Source organism: Mobula birostris, chromosome 10 (genome assembly GCF_030028105.1).
Source record: "Mobula birostris isolate sMobBir1 chromosome 10, sMobBir1.hap1, whole genome shotgun sequence".
NCBI lineage: Eukaryota > Metazoa > Chordata > Chondrichthyes > Myliobatiformes > Myliobatidae > Mobula > Mobula birostris.
The window spans coordinates 126,207,159-126,229,229 of NC_092379.1; the positions used below are offsets into that span (position 1 = coordinate 126,207,159).

General features: G+C 42.1%; 1 protein-coding gene across 5 annotated transcripts in view; it reads left to right on the top strand.

The window, feature by feature from the left end:
* Nucleotides 1-22,071, top strand: part of col4a6 (collagen, type IV, alpha 6) — a 448,523-nt gene that overhangs the window by 366,073 nt on the left and 60,379 nt on the right. For all 5 annotated transcript variants that reach the window (XM_072270937.1, XM_072270936.1, XM_072270938.1 and 2 more), the window contains 4 exons: nt 113-220; nt 5,630-5,851; nt 7,819-7,980; nt 18,121-18,288. In XM_072270937.1, the coding sequence (XP_072127038.1) occupies nt 113-220; nt 5,630-5,851; nt 7,819-7,980; nt 18,121-18,288 (660 nt within the window). The remainder of the gene's footprint in view (nt 1-112; nt 221-5,629; nt 5,852-7,818; nt 7,981-18,120; nt 18,289-22,071) is intronic.

Here is a 22,071-nt window from a genome sequence, read left to right on the forward strand (position 1 = left end):
GTTTGGAATAAATAAGACAATAACAAAATTTGAAGCTGTGCCAACAGAAGTATTGATCAGCTTGATTTCTCTTTTTTTCTTTTCTGGTTCTTCATTGTCAAATGAACTTCAGGTCTAAAAGGTCGACCAGGCTTTTCAGGCAGTCCGGGGCGACCAGGACGAGATGGACCAAAAGGAGTCCCTGGATCTCCAGGCCTTTTGGGTGAAGCAGGCTTTCCTGGTAAGTGTGACTTTTATAATTTAGGCATTGGTAGATAGAAGGAGTTTGCTCTTAATTGCTTGGCATTATGTAGGTATTTGGGGTTGTAAAAGGGATATGGATGAGAAGTTTCATCTAATTAAGGTGGTAGTATGGAGTGACATCATTACAATCTAAGTAACATTTTGGTAAGAGTGAGTGGTGGTTATATCTGCATCCAGTAGGATTCCATTGTTTCTAATGAGGCCATTCTCAGGTTGCAAGAGCAACACCTATTTTATTTGAGTAGCCTCCAACAAGAACACTGATTACTTCCAGTAATATCTGCCACCTCCCTTTTCTCTCTCTTTCCATTTCCCATTCTGACTTCCCTCTTACGTTTTCTCTTTACGTACCCATTACCTCCCTCTATTGCCCATTCTCCTTTCATTTTGCTCATGGTTCACTCTCCTTTCCTATCAGATTTCTCCTATTTCAGTTCTTTACCTTTTCCACCCAACACCTCCCAATATCTCAGTTCACCCCCTTTCCCCTCACTTGGGTTCACCTAACACTTGCCAGCTTGTCCTCCTTTCCTCCCCCCCCCCCCACTTTCTTACTTTGGCTTCTTTCTTCCTCCTTTCTCGCCCTGATGAAGGTTGCACTTGAAATATCAACTCCATAGATGCTACCTGACCAGCTGAGTTCATCCAGCACTTCGTGTGTTGTTCCACCATTTTTAGATGAGCTGATAAATGATGGTAACTTTGAAATAAGACAGAAGGACTCGAAGAAAGATTACACACAAAGTGCTGGAGGAACTCAGCAAGCCAGACAGCCTCCAAAACTCCATTGTTTGAAATTGTAAATGTTGGTGTTACTCACTTCTCAGTCTGTCTCCCTCTTTTACACCTCTGCTTTTAAAATGGTTTATCAGCCTGAAATGTTTTAAGCTGCATATGGTGTGGAAGCACCTGGAACTTTTCACAGTCCATCTCTCACACTGCTCCTGTGTGGAATGAAAAGCATCCTGTGTGATTTAATATGGAAAATAAAACATGATTTTATTTGGCATCTCTTTTTAAACTCGACTATTGGCAACACTGCCCAATGCATTGCTGGTGAAAGCATTTAAGAGTTCCTATATTTGTTTCAATCAGCTGACATCATGATCTGTAAAGGAACTCACAGAAGTGGTGGAATCCTGCCACCTCACACTCTGTTCATGGCAACCAATAAATTTCATAATAAACTTGTGAATTTTTCATGGCTCTTTCTCTGATCTTGCCTTGTCTTGCAGAATCCAAACTATAGGTCACATGAGAAGTTGATGATGTGAAATTGGAAGGTTATTACATGAGAATGAAGTTTAATTTTCCTTCTCAACCATGGCTACTTCTGATGTCACTGAACTAATCCAAAAGGATTGTTGGATCCTACAACAGTCCATTTGAGGATTAAAATTTCACCGCAAATTAGCTGTTGATTGGACGTCAAGTACATCCAGTCAACAGTTGCCTCACTAGAGGGCATGATTTATGAAGACAGGTAAGCGAACTAGAGCCTTTCTCCTTGGATTGAAGAAGGATTAGAGGAGACTTGATAGAGGTACACAAGATGATAAGAGGCATGCATAGAGTGGATAGACAGGTGCATTTTCTCAGGGTGGCATTGGCTAATAGAAGGGATCGCAATTTTAACGTGATTGGAGCGAGGTATAGGGGGAATGTCGGAGGTAAGTGTTTTATACATGGAGACCAGTGGGTGCTTGGAACTCCTGCCAATTGTGGTGGTAGAGGCCAATAATCTAGGGACAATTAAGAAGCTCGTCAATAGGATTTGTAGCCTGAGAAAAATGCACACTCAAGACAACAAATACCTTTTTCAGATCTTTAATTTCTTAATCTGTTTTAGATGTTTTAATGTAGAAAGAAGGTATCAAAATAAAAATAGCAAAATGAACACACAATTCGTGTTGTTACTATCTCAGTTTAATTTCAATCCACACACCTGTGTATCAACTAGTTAGGTATGCAATATGAAAATAAAACAAAATATACAAAACCAATACAGTAGTAGCAATTCTAAAAAACAATACAAACAACATTAGAATCCCACCAACCCTGTACCTCATACACAACGTCAAAAATATAAATAAATACATCTTAACTAAGAGGTTGGCACACAGCTGCGTAACTTCCAAACGCATATAGGCTAGACCCTGAAACGAGTTCTCCTCACTCACGATACATAAACACAGATTAAAACATTCACATTACTCCGTTACATTCATATTCAGTCACAAAACAATAAAGAAAGACAAAAATAAACTTTTACAATAACTTTTACGGTATATCTCCCTGAGGTTAAATTACTTGCAGGACTAACCTACTAGGCTGATAAGGACCTTCACACAACTATGCTATCCAGCGTCAATACCTTACTCGTGAAAATCTAAATCTAAATCAGTAAATTTACATTTTACAGTAAAGCATGTAAAGTTACTGATATTCTAGATTTACAAATAAGTATAAACGAATTTATATGAATATTATTAAGTATTATTCACCTTTCCTCACCATATATCCAGCACTCCTTGGGGAAAAAAGCAGCTCTCAGCACTCAACGTCATTCTAGAACACTATAACTCTTCTTTCTACTCCGCATGTGCATAGTGACACCAGCATTTTGTCTAAAATGCACAGGCAGCTGTTTTAGCATTACCAGGGTGAATACACAAGTGCAATTTAACAATAAAACATGATATTCAACAGTGACCTGGTTACATAGGCACATGGAGGGTTCTGTGTTGCAGGAAGGATTAGATTGATCTTAAGAGCAGGTTAAAACATTGTGGGCCCAAGAGACTGTGCTATGCTGTAATGCGGTATGTTGTGTTCTCTGTGCACTCTGTAATGTAGATATAATTTTGTGGTTAATAGCCCTGAATACCCATGCTGATATTAAAGACTTTAAGTGTCTGTCTAAGAACGTCAGACTGATTGCTGCTGTACCGTGCAAGACTGCTGCTGATGATGGTGCAGATGACAGATTTAAAGTGTGTTCTAAATAGAACATTCTATTATAGTCATACTTATTTGAAAGACAATTATTTAAATCATCCTGGAGCTTAAAATACTTCGGGGGGGGGGAATCATATTTTAGCAGGAAGTTTGTCAGAGGTCTTGAAATTAGTCCAAGAAGTGCCCTTTTGCCAGCACTTTACTGTGAACAACAGGTGAATCTGGCACTAGATCTATGAGGTGATTTTGTTACTTTGGAATTTCTTGGAGGCGAATGGAATCATCGATGCTGAGGTTTTCTTCTTTTCCATTTTTAAGTTGTTAGTTTTGCCCAAGTCTTTTAGTTTAGTTTAGTTATTTTTTTTTTTCTTTTGGGATGGTTTTTTTTTCTCTTTTTCTTTCTTTTTTCTTTTTTTTTTTTGCTTTATATTATCCGTGATCAGTTCTACATGTATGGGAGTTTTGGTAATTTCCACTATTTGGTTTTGCAATTACTCTTTTTTTAAATGTAGCAATATATCTCATATTATCTGTATTATTGCTATGTTTTGTTTCTATATTTTGAAATTAATAAAAAGATTGAAAAAGAAAAAGGAATTTCTGGATGCCTATGTTTTTTTTTATTATCTCCTATTGCTGTTCTCTGGCCGAGGATCTTATTGAAATCTATTCAACTAGGTTGGCTCTATTCCTTCACTTGTGTTTTTCTCTGTCACTGAGTTTTAACTGAAGCTGGCTTGGTCAATCCACTCGAGCAAAATACAAGTAAATGCACAGTTTGTATTATTTTCATAAAACCATAAGACCGCAAGACATAGGAGCACAATGCTCAAGGTGAGACCTCATCAATGCCTTATAAAGCCTCAGCATCACATTCCTGCTCTTGTATTCTAGACCTTTTGAAATGAATGCTCACATTGCGTTTGCCTTCCTCACCACCGACTCTACCTGAAAGTTAACTTTTAGGGTGTTCTGCACAAGGACTGCCAAGTCCCTTTGCACTTCAGATTATTGGATTTTCTCTCTGTTTAGAAAATAGTCTGCACATTAGGTCTTTCAGCATTTTGAGCAACTTCCCCCTTGAAATAGTAACTGCATTCACTTCTCTCCCCTCACACACTTCAACATCTAGCACACTGCTGGCATCTTCCACAGTGGAGACTGCTGCAAAATACTCATAGAGTTCATCCTCCATCTCCTGGCTCCTGTTATTATTTCTCCGGCCTCATTTTCTAGCGGTCCTATATCCACTCTCATCTCTCCTTTATTTTTTACATTCTTGAAAAAGCTTTTACTATCCACTTTGATATTGTTTGCTTGCTTGCTTTCATATTTCATCTTTTCTCTCCTAATGATTCTTTTAGTTGGTTTCTGTCAGCTTTTAAAAGCATCCCAGGCCTCTATCTTCCCTTTAATTTTTGCTTTGTTATATGCCCTCTGTTTTGCATTTACATCAGTTTTGTCTTCCCTTGTCAGCCACAGTTTCCCTATTTTTCCATTTGAGTATTTCTTTGTTTTTGGAATATATCTATCCTGCACCTTCTTCATTTTTCCCAGAAACTCACACCATTGTTGCCCTGCTGTCATCCCTGCCAGCATCTCCATCCAATTTACCTTGGCCAACTCCGTTCTCATGCCACTGTAATTTCCTTTACTCCGCTGAAATGCTGCTACGTCAGGGTTTACGCTCAGGCTTCTGCTGCCATTTCAGTACAACTAATCAAGCAGCATTGGCTTAGCTGGTACTTCGGAGTTGTAAGTTATTAAGGAATTTTTACTTTCCTGTCTAAGGAAAGGCTTTGGGGCCTGAAGCATTAAACTTGAGGTACGTTGGACAACTGGGGCAATTAGTGAAAATTAATTGACAACATAAAAAAAACAGTTCATCCATTTCACAAAGAGTCCTCAAAAAACTGTACAGAACAAAAATACAAACTCATCTTTCATAAAATACTGGAAGAACTCTACAGGCCTGGCCTTCTGAGTTCCTCCAGCATTTTGTGTCTGTTGCTTAGATTTCCAGCATCTGCAGATTTTCTCTTGTTTTTAATTCATCTTTCATCTCTACTTAACAGCACAATGTCAGTTGAATGTGCATTTTACACTCTGTGAAATGGCTACCCATTCAATCATCTTCATAGGCCTTCTAAAATATTAGCCTCTATCTTGCGGCACTATCTGGCTCTTCAGTAAGTAGCTACGACATTTTTTTTGTGGTCTATATATGAGGGAACTGGCTTCCCTCCTTTTAGAGAGAGAAGATTATGGTGGACCATCATTCCATCGTTAATTTTCATAGCTGTGAAAAGATTATTGATTTTGAATGGTGGTTTAATTCCTGCACTCCTTAACTGCAATGGGTGTAGCAACTCTCCTGCATTACTAACAAAGACAAGGTTTTACTTAATTTATATTTGAAATCTTGCAGGGTTTCCTGGACCACGAGGTGATGATGGGCTACCAGGTCTCCCTGGATTGGATGGGAATGAAGGTCCCGCTGGAAAAGTAGGTCTTCCCGGTTCTCCAGGCCTGAAAGGTCTCCCAGGAGATGTCTACGGTGCTATACAGGGTAATCCAGGTCAACCTGGCCAACCTGGTAAACCAGGATTGAAAGGAGCTCCAGGAAACCCCGGTTTGCCTGGTCCAAGAGGTAAAATGTCAAATGCTATCTGTTCTGATGCTCCACCTTTTGATTTACAGAAACTTAGCACATTATTGAGATGTTAACAAAGAGTGAGTCATAAACTAGCAACAGTCTCCACTTTGCAGTGTTCTTGAAGTACAGTGAAGAGGGCCAGGGTTTGCCCGCGAAAGGGTGTTAGGTTTTTTTCATCTTAATCCCAATCAGATATTAATCATTTGGCAGCTGAAGTAGCTGAGTAGTTGTCAGTTGGTGCTCATTGATCATTACATGTCCAGGTGATGAAGCTGGGTGGATTGATGCAGGCCAAAGTGCCCACTGTCCATCATGCACCCAACCTCGGTGCTGTTGTCACCAAACAACCAGACTCTGACAACTCGCACGGTCTATCACTCACACTTGATTGACTTGTAGTCAAAGAGAAAAGCTCAGCCTCTCTCATTGAACAGCTTTGAAGCTTGAGCAAAGAAATGCGACTTTTATATAGAAATTGACTAGATGGATACAAATATTGATCCAATAGAAGCATTATTTCTCTAATCCCATCATTTAGTTATTTAAGTACCAATCAGAATACATATTTCAGCTGTTAATAACCAATTTAATCTATGTATTGAAGGCCATTGGAATTAGTAAATTAACTGTCCAATAATAAGTATTGCCCTAGAATCCTTCATTTACATATTTATCTTGTTCGGGTATGCTTGGGGATCTTGGTTCCCAGGCTTGAATACAAAGACTGTACAAAAGAGAATTCAGATTTCAAGGGCCCTGTTCAGCAGCGATGTCTGCACGCTGTCTCTGTCAGCTTATTATCTTGACTCTTGCCTCACTGAACTTCCACATTCTGAAAGTCAGTACAAAGGGAAGCCCGTCTCTCAAAGGTTCAGTTGAGCTGTTCGGTGTCTGCACTATGTTGGGTCAGCGCACCATGTTAACCTTTGCATTTCTCCAACTTCCACAGTGCTTTCAGGGCCATGCAGCCTCAAGTCCACCAGTGAGGCTGTACCTGACACTTGGAGACTGTGGCTGGGCTACACATGTTGGAATTGGGCCTGGTCCTAGGGCTAGCTTGTCTTAAAAATTTCCATAAGACCATAAACATAGGAGCAGAATTAGGTCCTTACGCCATCGAGCCTACTCTGCCATTCCATCATGATTTGCTTTATTATCCCTCTCATTCCCATTTACCTGCCTTCTCCCTGCAATCTTTGATGGCCTTACTAATCAAGCACCAATCAACCTCCACTTTAAATATATCCAATAACTTGGCCTTCACAGCTGCCTGTGCCAATGAATTCCACAGATTCACCACCCTTTGGCTCAAGAAATTCCTCCTCACCTCAGTTCTAAAGGGACATCTTTCTATTCTGTGCCCCTGGTCCTGGACTTCCCTGCTATAGGAAACAGCCTTTCTACATCCACTCTATCTAGGCCTGTCAATATTCACTAAATTTCAATGAAATATCTCACATTCTTCTAAATTCCAGTGAGTACAGGCCCAGAGCCATTAAATGCTCATTGGGAACGGGGTGTTGTTGGTGGTAATAGCAGGTCAAGATGGTCACAAAACGTTTGAGCTAAGCATTGGAGACGGGAAGGGGAGCTGGAGGGGAGGGAACGTCGACTCAGACCATGAGGGGCCTGTGCTGGGCACTTTCATGCCTTACAAGAGCTGGAAGAATGCCTCAAAAATGGATTTTGAGCTTTGCATGAAGGTGCATCTTGAAGGAAGCCTTGTCCTTCAGTACTGGTGGTCTCCAGAATTTCCTGTGCAAATAATAAATTAATTTCTGATTACATCTGAGGAAGAAGGGGAGTTAACAGCAAAGAGATTGCCACTAATCTCACTGCTATATACACCTTGTACTTGAGATTTTAAAATTAACTTTTACAGAATAGTTATTTCACTAAACAAACACGATATTGAATCTTAATCCTTTTAATCCTTATTTTTTTAAAATACAATCATCCAGGTATTGATGGCAGGCCAGGACGTCAAAGCCCTAAAGGTGAAAGAGGGAATCCAGGCTTCCCTGGTCTCCCAGGTTTACCAGGATCTCCAGGTCCGAGCACAGGGACACCTCCTCTGGGTCTCACGGGAGAAGTGGGCAGGGTTGGCGAGCCCGGACGGCCAGGTGAGTCTCAAGTTATTTACTCATGGCTTCCAAAAAAAGCCTCTGGCAAGCAGTGGACACTTCACTTAAGCCTATAGGATTAAAGCATGTGGGGTATTCTGTAAGAAAAAGGATTACACTATATAATGAATACATGTCTGAAGAGCATGATTCTGAGACAGCTTACAAGTATGCAGTTTTATTTCCAGATCTTACCACAGAGCTTCGCAGAATTATGAAGCAGCACAGGTTCATGTTCAAGGAAATTTCAGCCACATAATCACAAGGCAGCAAGTATTTAAATATTGCATACATTTTAAATAAGACATATTTTTATGTTAAATTCCACTTTCCTTCCATTATTTTCTCAGCTCGTCTCCAGAGTGTGTTCCTTGGTTTGGAGAAGGTGTAGTGTTAACTCCAACTGTCTGTTGGCATTTGGCTGTGCTGTTGCCTTGCAGTAGCAGACATTGGAAGGGGCTGAAGGTGGTCTAATATTCCGTGCAAGCACCTTGTTAAAGAAAGGCCCTAAAACTCACCCAAATGGAAGGCGAATGATAGGCGGCGGGGAGGGGGTGAATGGTGATTATTCTAACCCTCAGAATTCTGAAAATTTTTTGGACTACAAATAGAACTGCTCACCAGGTTGCTGCCTGGACTTAGTGTTGAGGAGATCTATCGCCTGCCAACGTTTAGGAAGAAGATGAGCTTAAAATCAATCAAAATTAATGACAAAAGATGCAGAAATTCAGCAATCTTTTCAAGGTAGAAAACACACAGTTTGTTGCACTCCCTTAATTTTCACTGAAGTTCAGATCTTCAAGGATCATCATATCTTTTCCTCCTTAATGATTATTAGATTAGATTATTAGATTATGAGGACATGCAGTCCTTTTTTATTGTCATTTAGTAATGGATTGCATTAAGAAATGATACAATATTCCTCCAGTGTGATATCACAGAAACACAGGACAGACCAAGACTGAAAAACTAACAAAAACCACATAATTATAACATATAGTTACAACAGTGCAACAATACCATAACTTGATGAAGAACAGGCCATGGGCACAGTTAAGGCACTATTGCAGATCACAGAGGTAATAAAACTAACGTCTTGGAGGTTGTACAACAAAGAAACACACAAAGTGCTGGAGCAACTCTGCACGTCAGGCAGTCTCTGTGGAGTGGAATAAGCAGTCAATCTTTTGGGCTGAAACCCTTTATCAGGACTGGAAAGGACGGGGGAAGATGACCGAATAAGTGAGGGGAAAGAGTACAAGTTGGCAGGGGATAGGTGAAATCATGTGATGGGGAAGGTGGCTGCATGGGTGATGGGGATGAATAAGACACTGAATGATAGGTGGAAGAGGCAAAAGGCTGAAGAAGAAAGAATCTGATAGGAGAGGACAGTAGGCAAGGAGGAGGGGCACCAGGTGGAGTTGATGGGCAGGAGAGAGAAGGGGTGAGAGGTGAACCAGAACGGGGATTGGAAAAAGAGAGAAGGGGAAGGGGGAGAGATTACTGGAAATTGGAGAGATTGATGTCCAAAATCCCGTTCTCAGGTTGAATGCAACAGTGTAGCATGGAGATCAGTGTAGCTGGAAGAAGAAAGTGTCTGAAGGCGCTTGACAGTTATGGACATGATTTTAGTGATTGTCTTACCTTTAGCATCTGGAGAGACAAGGCTGTGCAGGTGCTGAAATCTGGAGCAATAAGCAGTCTGCTAGAGGAACAAAGCCTCTGCGGGAGGAAGGGAATTCACAAAGTTTTAGGTGAAATTCTTGCATCGGGCCATTAATTCCTGGATTTGGCCTTGACACAGCTTGTAGTGAATCTGCCTCACAACACCAGCAACTCCAGGTTCAATCCTGAGCTCCAGAACTATCTGTGTGGAAATTGTATGTCCTCCCTATGGCCAAGTGGATTTCCATCGGCTACTCTACTTTCTACGCAAATCCCAAAGACTTGAGGGCTGGTGGATTAATTGCACCTAGCGCATAAGTGAGTGGTAGAATTGATGAGAATGTGGGGAAAGCAGAGGAAACGTTAGTTGAATAGCATTGCTCTGTGATTGATTGATTTTCTTCTGTGTAATAGGGAATCATGGAAAGATGGCAGGAACACCTGATCCATCAGGGGGTGAAAGCTACTCCTTGATATGGAGTCTAGTAGAAGTACTGCTTCTCACTCTCCTCCATCTCAGATTTTTTCCCATACAACCCTCATCACATCTGGAGGTATCCACCATCCCAGCCCACAGCATTAGATCCAGCTAAAGGTTCTTTCTGAGCGAATCTTCCAATATCATGTCATTGGCTTCTCTGCAAAACTGGAGACCAAGACTATGTCCTGAAGAAGGGTCTCATCCCGAAACGTTGAACGTTTACTCATTTCCATAGATGCTGCCTGGCCTGCTGAGTTCCTCCAGCATTTTGTGTGTGTTGCTTTGGAGACAAAGTTTGTGGTTGAGAAGTTAAAATAGCTTAGGCCTCACAACGTGAAGTAAAGAGCAAGTCTCTCTCCCTGTCAGCTCTGCACTTACTTCTTTCTGCAGGTTAAATGATTCTCTCTTAAGTGCAAAAACACAAATGATTCTGCAGATGCTGCAAATCCAGAGTAACACACATGAAATGCTGGAGGAAATCAGTAGGACAGGCAGCATCTCTAAAAAGTAATAAACAGTTCATGTTTTGGGACCAGGTGAAGGGTGTCAGCACAAATATTGTCTGTTTATTCCTTTCCATGGATGCTGCCTGACCTGCTGAGTTCCTCCAGCATTTTGCATGTGTTACTTTGTTAGGCATTGTTCCTGTCGAGTTCATTTTCTTCCTTGCACACAAGTACCCCCATGCTGAAGAGCTCAGACAGTTCCTGAATTGTGCAGACAAACCTTCAGTTTGCACATATGTTGTATTTAGAGGATGGGTGGAAATGCGAAATGCAGTAATCATTTTTCATCTGGAAAAGGAGAAGGATTTATCATCAGGTAGCAGATAGATGCAGGGAGATCAGAGGAGCATAAAATATTCTGATTCAATCACCAGGTATCCTAATCCAATACGGATTACTAAAGATTTCTTGCTCCAGTTTCTCTTCACAAATGCTCCTGGTATCTCTCCAAGATTTTTCTCTGACTGGTGAGCAAAAAATGGTGAGTTTGGACTACAACAGTTCAATGAACACCCACCACCTTCTCCAAGGCAATTAAGGATGGGCAGTAAGTAATTGTCTTACCAGTGACACTCTCACTCTGAAAACAAAGAAAAAATATGGACTAACTGAGGAAAATTTACTCTGCTGCACCTCGGATACCAATGATGGAACTGGAATTCCATGATGTTTGTTTTTTCAGGAAAGGTTAATGATGGTATTTTCTTTGACACCTTCTGATTAGATTCCAGGTCTGTGGTTATATGACCTATTGCGGGGAAGGGATTAGTTTGTCATCTCTCAGTAATTTTTTAAAGGGAAATTCTTCCATTATTATTTGAGTATCTCTGTTCATTTGTTCACATTTGTTGTATTTCTGCATGTTTCTGTTTCATCTACCAAATTTCCATATCTGGTCTCAATCGAATCGGGTGTGGTCTCTACATGTAGGCTGTGAAGGTGAGAGGGACTTTGCGTAGCTTAAAGCAAATTGACTTAACCTACCTGCTTCGTAAAGCCGAAGTCCTTGCTGCCTATGCGTTCTGCCTATAGAGTGGAGCCCGCTTATTATCAGCTTTTAATTACAGTTTCAACACTTCTTTTGTGGGGGAGGTGCATACTCTTTCAGTCGATCAGAGAAAGTCCAGTCTTCACAGTTCCAGGACAAGACGGGTTGTAACAGAGTGAGGTGGGCATTTAGGTGAAGTTGAGGGGACTGCCACAATGAGTATTTCAAACCTGTGGAAGATGACTGAGGAACAAACAATAAACAACAGGAATTCTGCAGATGCTGGAAATTCAAGCAACACACATCAAAGTTGCTGGTGAACGCAGCAGGCCAAGCAGCATCTGTAGGAAGAGGTGCAGTCGACGTTTCAGGCCGAGACCCTTCGTCAGGACTAACTGAAGGAAGAGTGAGTAAGGGATTTGAAAGTTGGAGGGGGAGGGGGAGATCCAAAATGATAGGAGAAGACAGGAGGGGGAGGGATAGAGCCAAGAGCTGGACAGGTGATAGGCAAAAGGGGATACGAGAGGATCGTGGGACAGGAGGTCTGGGAAGAAAGACGGGGGGGGGGGACCCAGAGGATGGGCAAGAGGTATATACAGAGCGACAGAGGGAGAAAAGAGAGAGTGAGAGAAAGAATGTGTGCATAAAAATAAGTAACAGATGGGGTACGAGGGGGAGGTGGGGCCTTAGCGGAAGTTAGAGAAGTCGATGTTCAAGCCATCAGGTTGGAGGCTACCCAGAGGGAATATAAGGTGTTGTTCCTCCAACCTGAGTGTGGCTTCATCTTTACAGTAGAGGAGGCTGTGGGTAGACATGTCAGAATGGGAATGGGATGTGGAATTAAAATGTGTGGCCACTGGGAGATCCTGCTTTCTCTGACGGACAGAGCGTAGATGTTCAGCAAAGCGGTCTCCCAGTCTGCGTCGGGTCTCGCCAATATATAGAAGGCCACATCGGGAGCACCGGACGCAGTACATCACCCCAGTCGACTCACAGGTGAAGTGTTGCCTCACCTGGAAGGACTGTTTGGGGCCCTGAATGGTGATGTAAGCCCTTACACTTCCTCCCTTACCACCATTCTGGGCCCCAAACAGTCCTTCCAGGTGAGGCAACACTTCACCTGTGAGTCGACTGGGGTGATATACTGCGTGCGGTGCTCCCGATGTGGCCTTCTATATATTGGCGAGACCCGACGCAGACTGGGAGACCGCTTTGCTGAACATCTACGCTCTGTCCGCCAGAGAAAGCAGGATCTCCCAGTGGCCACACATTTTAATTCCACATCCCATTCCCATTCTGACATGTCTATCCACGGCCTCCTCTACTGTAGAGATGAAGCCACACTCAGGTTGGAGGAACAACACCTTATATTCCGTCTGGGTAGCCTCCAACCTGATGGCATGAACATCAACTTCTCTAACTTCCGCTAAGGCCCCACCTCCCCCTCGTACCCCATCTGTTACTTATTTTTATGCACACATTCTTTCTCTCACTCTCTTTTTTCTCCCTCTGTCCCTCTGTATATACCTCTTGCCCATCCTCTGGGTCCCACCCCCCTTGTCTTTCTTCCCGGACCTCCTGTCCCATGATCCTCTCGTATCCCCTTTTGCCTATCACCTGTCCAGCTCTTGGCTCTATCCCTCCCCCTCCTGTCTTCTCCTATCATTTTGGATCTCCCCCTCCCCCTCCCCCTCCAACTTTCAAATCCCTTACTCACTCTTCCTTCAATTAGTTCTGATGAAGGGTCTTGGCCTGAAACGTCGACTGCACCTCTTCCTACAGATGCTGCTTGGCCTGCTGCGTTCACCAGCAACTTTGATGTGTGTTGTGTGAGGAACAAACAATGTTGCTTTACGGGTAGGAGTACATAGCTAAAGAAAAGGATCCTTTTATTTACGCAAACACGAGGAATTCTGCAGATGCTGGAAATTCAAGTAACACACATCAAAGTTGCTGGGGAACGCAGCAGGCCAGGCAGCATCTCTAGGAAAAGGTACAGTCGACGTTTCGGGCCGAGATCCTTCGTCAGGACTGTACCTCTTCCTAGAGATGCTGCCCGGCCTGCTGCGTTCACCAGCAACTTTGATGTGTGTTGTTTAATCCTTTTATTTACCTCTGCAACTGGCTTCTTAAAATCAGACAACCTTCCTGACCGTAACCTTGTGGGAATCAATACATCCTCCATACCTCTCCTTACACCCTGATATGAAGATTACCCCCATCATTTGGAATTAAATAACAAAATCATAATACACCAATATTTTTCCAAGAAAATGAGCAGGCTCCACTGTAATCATGCTTCCGGCTAAAACTGTGGTTGGTCAGCCATGGCAGTGAGCATTTCTTGTAAATTAACATGGATAAATTGCTGCCAGACTGTTGATGTGACACTTGTTTGCAAATTGCCCTGGCTTCTTAACATAATGGCTTAAATATTTGTGTTAGTATTAGCAATGTCTGATCGGGTGATATTCATGCTCATTCTTATCAATAATTTGCTTTTTATGACTTAAAAGTTATTGTTTCTATATCTAATCTACTTATATAAAGTTCCTAGACTGCCTGGCTTAAAATGTGATTTTTTTTCCACCCATTGAACAGATGAGCAGGTCCTGCCCCTTTACAGTTAGCAAGTTTGACATGTAATAAGCTATCCTCAGAATCAGAATCAGGTTTATTATCACTGACACAGTCATGAAACTTGTTGTTTCGTGGTGGCAATATAGTGCAGGGCATAAAAAAATTTCTCTTAAATTACCATAAGAAATGAAATTAAAATAAATAGTGTTCACCGGTTCAGGGAACCTTCAGAAATCAGTGGGTGGAAGGGAAGAAGTTTCTCCTAAAACACTGAATGTGTGTCATCAAGCCCCTCCCTGATGGCAGTAATGAGGAGAGGGCACGTCCGGGATGGTGAGTATCTTTAGAAGATGTCCTCAGTGGTAGGGAGGCTTGTGCCTGTGATGGAGCTGGCTGAGGCGACAACCCTCTGTAGCCTCTTTCAACTCTCAGTTTCCTTGTTAGAAGAAAGTTAGTGCTGTCTTAGCGGTTCCTGTTTTGTGGGTGCAATTGAGCTCAGAGGCTGATACCGAGGACCAGCCATAAAGGGTACAGAACTCTGGAGCACTAATACAAGGCTATACGGTGTTTACCAGCTGTACTTGTCTTGGTCCTTGGGGTGCGTTTGGTTATTTCGTCCAGTGGAAGGTGTTTCTGTTTTAAACAATGCTCCTAGATTGATCATCTAACAGCTGCTTTCCTTCACTAAGTTGGAAGAACTTTTAAACGGTGGCTTGGCATTACCTTTCATAAAGTTTAAGCTACATGGGAGATGGCTGAAAACCCAAAAATAACAGATTCTGGGAATCTGAAATAACAAATAAAAGGGCCATAAAAACTCAGCAGGTCAGCCTGCATTTGCAGAGAGTTTAAGATCTGGAACCTCTCATTAGACTCTTTTTGGCTGTCATTCCTAATTCCCACCCTCTATCCTTCATCATCCCGAGAACAATAATATTGCGCTAACTCTATCACAGATGGCAGTGATCAGCCCGAGAGTTACTGTTAATGTGTGAAACTGCACAGTGAGTGTTGCAACATGAAGTGAGCATAATTCCTTCGTCCTCCAATAGTCTCATATTCTACTAGTATGATGCTCAGGACATCTCCCTGTTGATCAGGATCAAACCTGGAGTCTTCTGATTTTGTGCAACCAAAATGCACATCAGGCGTATCGCAGGGGTGGCAGCTATTACAGTGCCAGCGACCCTGGTTCAGTTCCCATCGCTGTCTCTAAGAGTTTGTACATGGGTTTCCTCCTGGTGCCCCTGTTTCCTCCCACATTCTAGAGATGGATAGGTTAGTAGGTTAATTGAGTGCTGCTCGCTCATTAAACTAGAAGGGTCTGTTACCATGCTCTGTCTCTAAATCTAAAAATCATTTTAATTTACCTGCTGGGCCCTCGTAGAGCTTTCTGTGCAGGCAACAGTATAAGAAATGAAGAGAAATCCTAATCTCGCAGGATTTTTTACAATTCAGAAGAAATCACAAGCAATTTGAGGAGCAATTTTTCAACTTTATGTCCCATACTTTGTTTGCCAAGAGCATATATCAGATTTTCAGTGATATACAACACCTATTGGTGAACAGGAAATCAGAAAACAAACAGTTTAATTTTTTTTTACCTTGGGGCTTTTACCATGCAATTTTGAGTACAGAGTGGAAGCTCATTACACTGGGGCACAGCTGCCAAGTTGTAATTATAATGTTATAGTCCTATCGCCAAATAATATTCCCAACGGAATATTTGTCTTCATTTCAAAATGTTAATTGCAAAGCCACATTATGGACAATTCAACATGACAGAATTTGACGGAAGTTCCAGAAAGCACCTTCCTTCATTCAGTTTGCAAAATTTTGTCCAACCTATCTCTTTGACCCCCAGGTGTATGATTCAATGCATTTTCAGGGATGATTGTTCAAGCCCTCCGTTGGTTGAGATAGGCCTTGGATATCGTGTCCTAGATGTCTATGTGATACACAAGCCTGGGCAGTGTGATATGGAGAGTAACCTGTTGCCCATGCAGCAGGCTCCCCCTCTCCATACAGCTAATAAATCCAAGGGAACAGTGGAGACTGATATAGCTACCAGCAGAGACATTGCAGGAGTTGCTAATCAGCATTGAACTCAATGTTGGACTGCTTCAGGGACGACTCCAGCTCCAGGTGTTTCTTTGGGTTTACTCCTGAAGCCTTCCCCATGAATGGGTATAGCTGCAGAGCAGCAGAGGTTTGAAATAGCATTTTCCTTCTCTTAGATGAGCTCCCAACCACAGCTGATGAGCTCCATCTGCCCAAAATGACTTGTTTTAACGTTCCAGCAACTTAACTTTGCCCATTCTCTTGTCAGTAGAAACAGTTCTGCCAGGCTTATTAGCTAACCCACACGTGAAAGCTGGGCTTGGTCGTAGGAGGCTATTTGAGATGCAAGTTATTGGGATCATTTAATAGAAGGGGCTAAGCTCCACCAGCTATGACAACATGAGGAACCAGACATCTGTCAGTTGGGAGACAAGCAGTTGTCCAATAATACAAATGTTAAATTGCCTCTTGAGATAACCCTTAATCTGGGAACTCCATCTGTTTCAGTAGGGTGGAGTGAGAGCTAAGGGATGGTCATGTAGTACTTGACGTTCTTAGCATTCAGTAGTGACAGGCGATCATAAAAAAGATACACAAGATGAGTAAGTACACCTTTGCTTGGATCCAGAGTGGCCAGATCTGAGTGCACCAGATATCAGCTAGTGACTTGTAGTTAGTTTGCTGAATTTAAGGAATCCAGATAAATAAATTCCTGAAGTCATCAAAAAGACCAAACAGTAGCTATATTTGTGCATTTTGGAGGACTTATGAATCCATCTCACTGATTTTGATGATGTCAAATCAAGACAACCTTTATAGGATATACTTCATCTGTGTCCACGGGTAGTCTGACCTTACTGTAAAGTCATTTGGGTACCTCCTGCTTTCAAGGTGATCTACCTTCAGTGTCAGCTTGGGAAAAATGCAAATGGCAATGCAAGATGTGATTAGCAAGGATGCTAAACTGCATTGGGTCCTTATCCTCACAAAATGCTTGCAATATGGTCTTTCCATAACCATCACTGAGTGGTATTTGCACAAAATTTTAGTGACATTGTTCAGTCTGAGGGAGAGGGCATCCAGGCAGTCAGTATTCTCAGTAAAAGAAAACCATTATGGTATTGTAATTGATGGAGACAAAAGAGACTGCAGATGCTGGTATTTGGAACAAAAAAACCCCCCCAAACTACTGGAGGAACTCAGTTGCTCAGCAAAAGAAAACCAAAGCTGAACCAAAAGTAATTTTAAAGAGTTCAAGCCCCATATATACTTGTTATTTTGGTATGGATTCTGTTTGAACATGAGTTTGGAACCATTTTGAATTTTCCATTATGGAATTATATCAGTAAGACCAAGCGCTCCCAGGTTTCAGCTCAGGTCGGTTGAGCAAGGTGATGTCCTCAGAGGTAATGCTGAATGCGAGGCCACAGGAGAGGTCAGAGGTGGGAGGGAGAAGAAAAGCTCTCAAAGGTTAGTGAGAATATATGTGAGCTTTGGGGAGGGCAGGAATAGACTCTATTGTCAACACTCACTCAGTTTCCACATAACTAGAGACTACTGTGTAAAATGTTGTAGGATGGTTGGAAACTTCAATACCATAGACTAAATGCAGGCTAGAACACCCGGACATGACAGGAACTGCACTGAATTTTCCATCATGCTGACTAGTAAGCAGGAGGGCACTAATAGGCAAAAAGAAAAGACAGTGAATTTGTCAGCACAGTACATGCTAACCTCATAACCAGTAAAGAGCAACCAAATTGCTGAATATGTTCGTTGCTTTGTCAGAGCCAAAATGATGCTTTCACACATTTCCTGGCCAAGGTTTGACATTAAAAGATGAACTGACCTTCTTGCAGGTTTTCCAGGGCAGAAAGGATTCCCGGGAGACCGTGGACCTTCAGGGCCTTCTGGTATGAAGGGATTCCCAGGAGTCTCAGGAAACCCAGGTTTCCCTGGGCAACCAGGCCCCCCAGGTCGTCCAGGAGAGCCTGGTATCGCTGGTTATTTCCGACCTGGACCTAAAGGTACTCTGTTTTCCTTTATTAAAATTGTTGATTGTTATTTTGCAAGAGTGTCTTTGTTTTTGTCTTTTGACACCGAGACAGTGCAAGATGGGCATCAGCAAATTGGCAAAGAGCCTTGCTTCTTATCAGAACAAGAGATTTAAGCAATGTATCAGAATGCTCGCTTTGACTATCAGAACATGGAGGAACAATCGCGAAGTCCCCACATCTCCCAATGATCCTTTGATCTCAGTATCTAAAGCTGACCTGTGTGCTGCCTTCAAGAGAGTGAATCCAAAAAAAGCATCCGGACTGGATGGGGTACCTGGCTGCTGAAGTCATGTGCTGACCAACCGGCTGGTGTGTTCACTGATATCTCTAACATCTTACTTCAGCAGTATGTGGTCCCCAACTACTTCAAGCAGGCTCCAATTATACTGGTGCCCAAGTTGAGCGTGGTGATCTGTCTCAATGACTAGTGCTCAGCTGCAGTTCTGTCCACAGCGATGAAGTGTTTTGAGAGGCTGGTGATGAAATATTTATCAGCTCCTGCCTGAGAGGCAACTTGAACCACTCCAATAGGCCTACCGGAGCAACAGGTCCACAGCAAGTGGCATCTTATTGGCTCCTCACACAACCCTAGGCAGCAAAGACGCATGCATCAGGATGATCTTTATGGATTACTGCTCAGCATTTAATACCGTGATCCCCTCAAAACTTATCAATAATCTCCACTTTTTCCCTCCAGTCCTGCTGAAGGATTTCGGCCCGAAACCTCAACTGTGTTTTTTTCCATAGATGCTGCCTGGCTTGCTGAGTTCCTCCAGCATTTTTTGTGTGCTGCTCGGATTTCCAGCATCTGCAGATTTTCTCCTGTTTGCAATAAGCTCCAAGAGCTTGGCCTGAATACCTCCTTGTGCAATTGGATTCTGTATTTCCTCACCTGTAGACCCCAATCCGTTCAGATTGGCAAGAACACATCCTCCACGATCTTCATCAGCACAGGTGCACCATGGGGCTCTGTGCTTAGAACCCTGCTCGACTTGCTTTACATCTATGACTGTGTGGCTAAGCACAGCTCCAACACAATGTTCAAGTGGCCAAATAAAAGGTGGTGATGAATCAGCATACAGGAGGGAGATTGAAATTTTTGCTGAGTGATGTCATAACCACAACCTCTCACTCAATGTCAGCAAGGCCAAGGAACTGATTGTAGACTTCAGGAGAGGGAAACCAGAGGTCCATGAGCCAGTCCTCAGAGGTAGAGAGGGTTAACAACTTTAAGTTCCTTGGTGTTACTGGTTCAGAGGACCTGCCCTGGACCCAGCAAGTAAAAGCAATTACGAAGAAAGCACAACAGTGTCTCTACTTCTTTAGGAGTCTGTGCAGATTTGGCACATCATCAAAAGCTCTGACAACTTTCTATAGAAAGTGTAGTGAAGAATGTAGTGATTGGCTGTTTCATGGCCTAGTATGGAAACACCAATGCCTTTAAACGGAAAATCCATGGATTCGGCCAGTACATCACAGATAAAGCCCTCCCAATGATTGAGCACATCTCCATGAAACACTGTCTTAGGAAATCAGCATCCATTATCAGAGATCCTCACCATCCGGGCCTTGCTCTTTTCTCACTGTTGCCATCAGGTAGAAGTTACATGAGCCTCAGGACTCACACCACTAGGTTCAGGAACAGTTACTACCCCTCAACCATCAGACTCATGAACAAAAGGTGTCACCACAGTTCGAATATGGCCCAAGTGTGGAGTGAGAGACACTGAAGCAGGTCAATAGTTCACAGACTTTAAATCGAAAAAGGGAAAATTAAACAATAAACGCAAGGCCAAACAGGGCCGTTAACTAAAACTCTCAAAAGGGAAACGAAGCCTACTCTGCGGCTGAAAAGAATATCCAAGCATTAAACAAATATTGCTAGTCTCCAGAGTCAGTTGATTTTGAAAGTCCAATGGCTCAGAGAAGGCCGAATGCAAAACAGCAGTGAAGCTTAGCTATGCTCTGTCCAAGTCTCAACAAGCACTATGATGCCAAGAATGGAGTTAAATACTATCACGATTAAATAATAATTACCTGACATGTGCAGATTCACAAGCACAATTGCTGTACTACTGGGTTGCCGAATCCGTGGTTGTGACAAAAGGGATTAACTACACTCACTTGCCCATCCATTGAGATGTTCCCACAACTATGATCTCACTTTAAGTACTCTTTATCTTGTTATTTCATGTTCTCGTTATTTATTGCTATTTATTTATATCTGATTCTGCATAGTTTATTGTCTTCTGGTAGATCTTTCATTAATCTTGTTATAGTTACTGTTCTTAGATTTGCTGAGTTTGCCTGCAGAAAAATGAATCTCAGGGTAGTATGTGATGACATCTATGTAATCTGATAATAAAATTTACTTTGAACTTTGCAATACTGCAATATTTCCAGCAACCAACAACAAACTTGAGTTTTAAACCCAACCCATCTCAGGATTCCCACTCACAAGATCACTTGAGTCACTATAACTCTAAGATTAATGTAAGACATTGGAGTTGGATTGTAATTCATTTGAAACTATAGTTGTCCAACTGACTCTGATACAAAGGGCCTGATGGAGAAACTTTCTCTGCCTCTCCCGGAGTCTGCTGCAACTCCACATTTGACTTGCATTCCCAGTAAAATAGAAGTTTCATTGTACACCAACATTATAAGCAACACACACAAAATGCTGAAGGAACTCAGCAGACCAGGCAGTATCAATGGAAAGGAGTAAACAATCGACTCTTCGGGCTGAGACCCTCCCTCAGGACAGGGACCCTTCATCAGGCCTGCTGAGTTTCTCCAGCATTGTCTGTTTCCATAGATACTGCCAGGCCTGCTGAATTCCTCTAGCATTTTGTGTGTTGCTTGGATTTCCAGCCTTTGCAGGTTTTCTCTTGTTTGTGATCAACATTATAAGTATTGGTTCACATGCATTTACTATCAGTCTTGTCTTGAAATCCACCAGAGAACTATTATCATTAGAAATACTAATCTTTTCAGTGGAACAGTGCTAAGTTACTGATGGTAATTTCTGTTGCCAATTTGCCATCTGGATCTGCAGAACTAAAGATGTTAAAGTTCTTTCAAGTGTTTCTGAGGAATTCTATCTTTCATTTTTGATCACTTCACTTAGGGAATTGGCTAATCCCAGAATTCAGTTGGTTGGATACACATATTTTGACCCTTACAACATTTAAAAAGAACCTGATTCCAAGAGTGAACCAGATTTCATCTGATTGACGTGTTTAAGATATCAGGATTCAGATCTGTAGCCCTTTGTGAGGGAATACAGATGGATCAGACGCAAGAATGACCTGGAACATTAAGAATAAAAGTCATTAAAAGACAACAGTGGAGTAAATTTTGTGGCAAATGGTACTTTGACTTTGCCATACAACAGATCAGAATCAGAATCAGAAGCAGGTTTAATATCACAGACATATAGTATCCTGTGAAATTTGTTAACTTAGCGGATGCAATAAATGCAATACATGATAATTTAGAAAAAAATAAGTAAGTCAATTACAGCAAGTATATATATATATATATATTAAAAGTTAAATTAAATATAGTGCAAAAACAAAAAATGACATAAAACAATGTGAGGTAGTGTTCATGGGTTTAATGTCCATTTAGAAATTGGATGACAAAGGGGACGAAGCTGTTCCTGAATCACTGAGTGTGTGCCTTCAAGCTTCTGTACCCCCTTCTTGATGGTAACAATAAGAAGAGGGCATATTCTGGGTGATGGGGGTC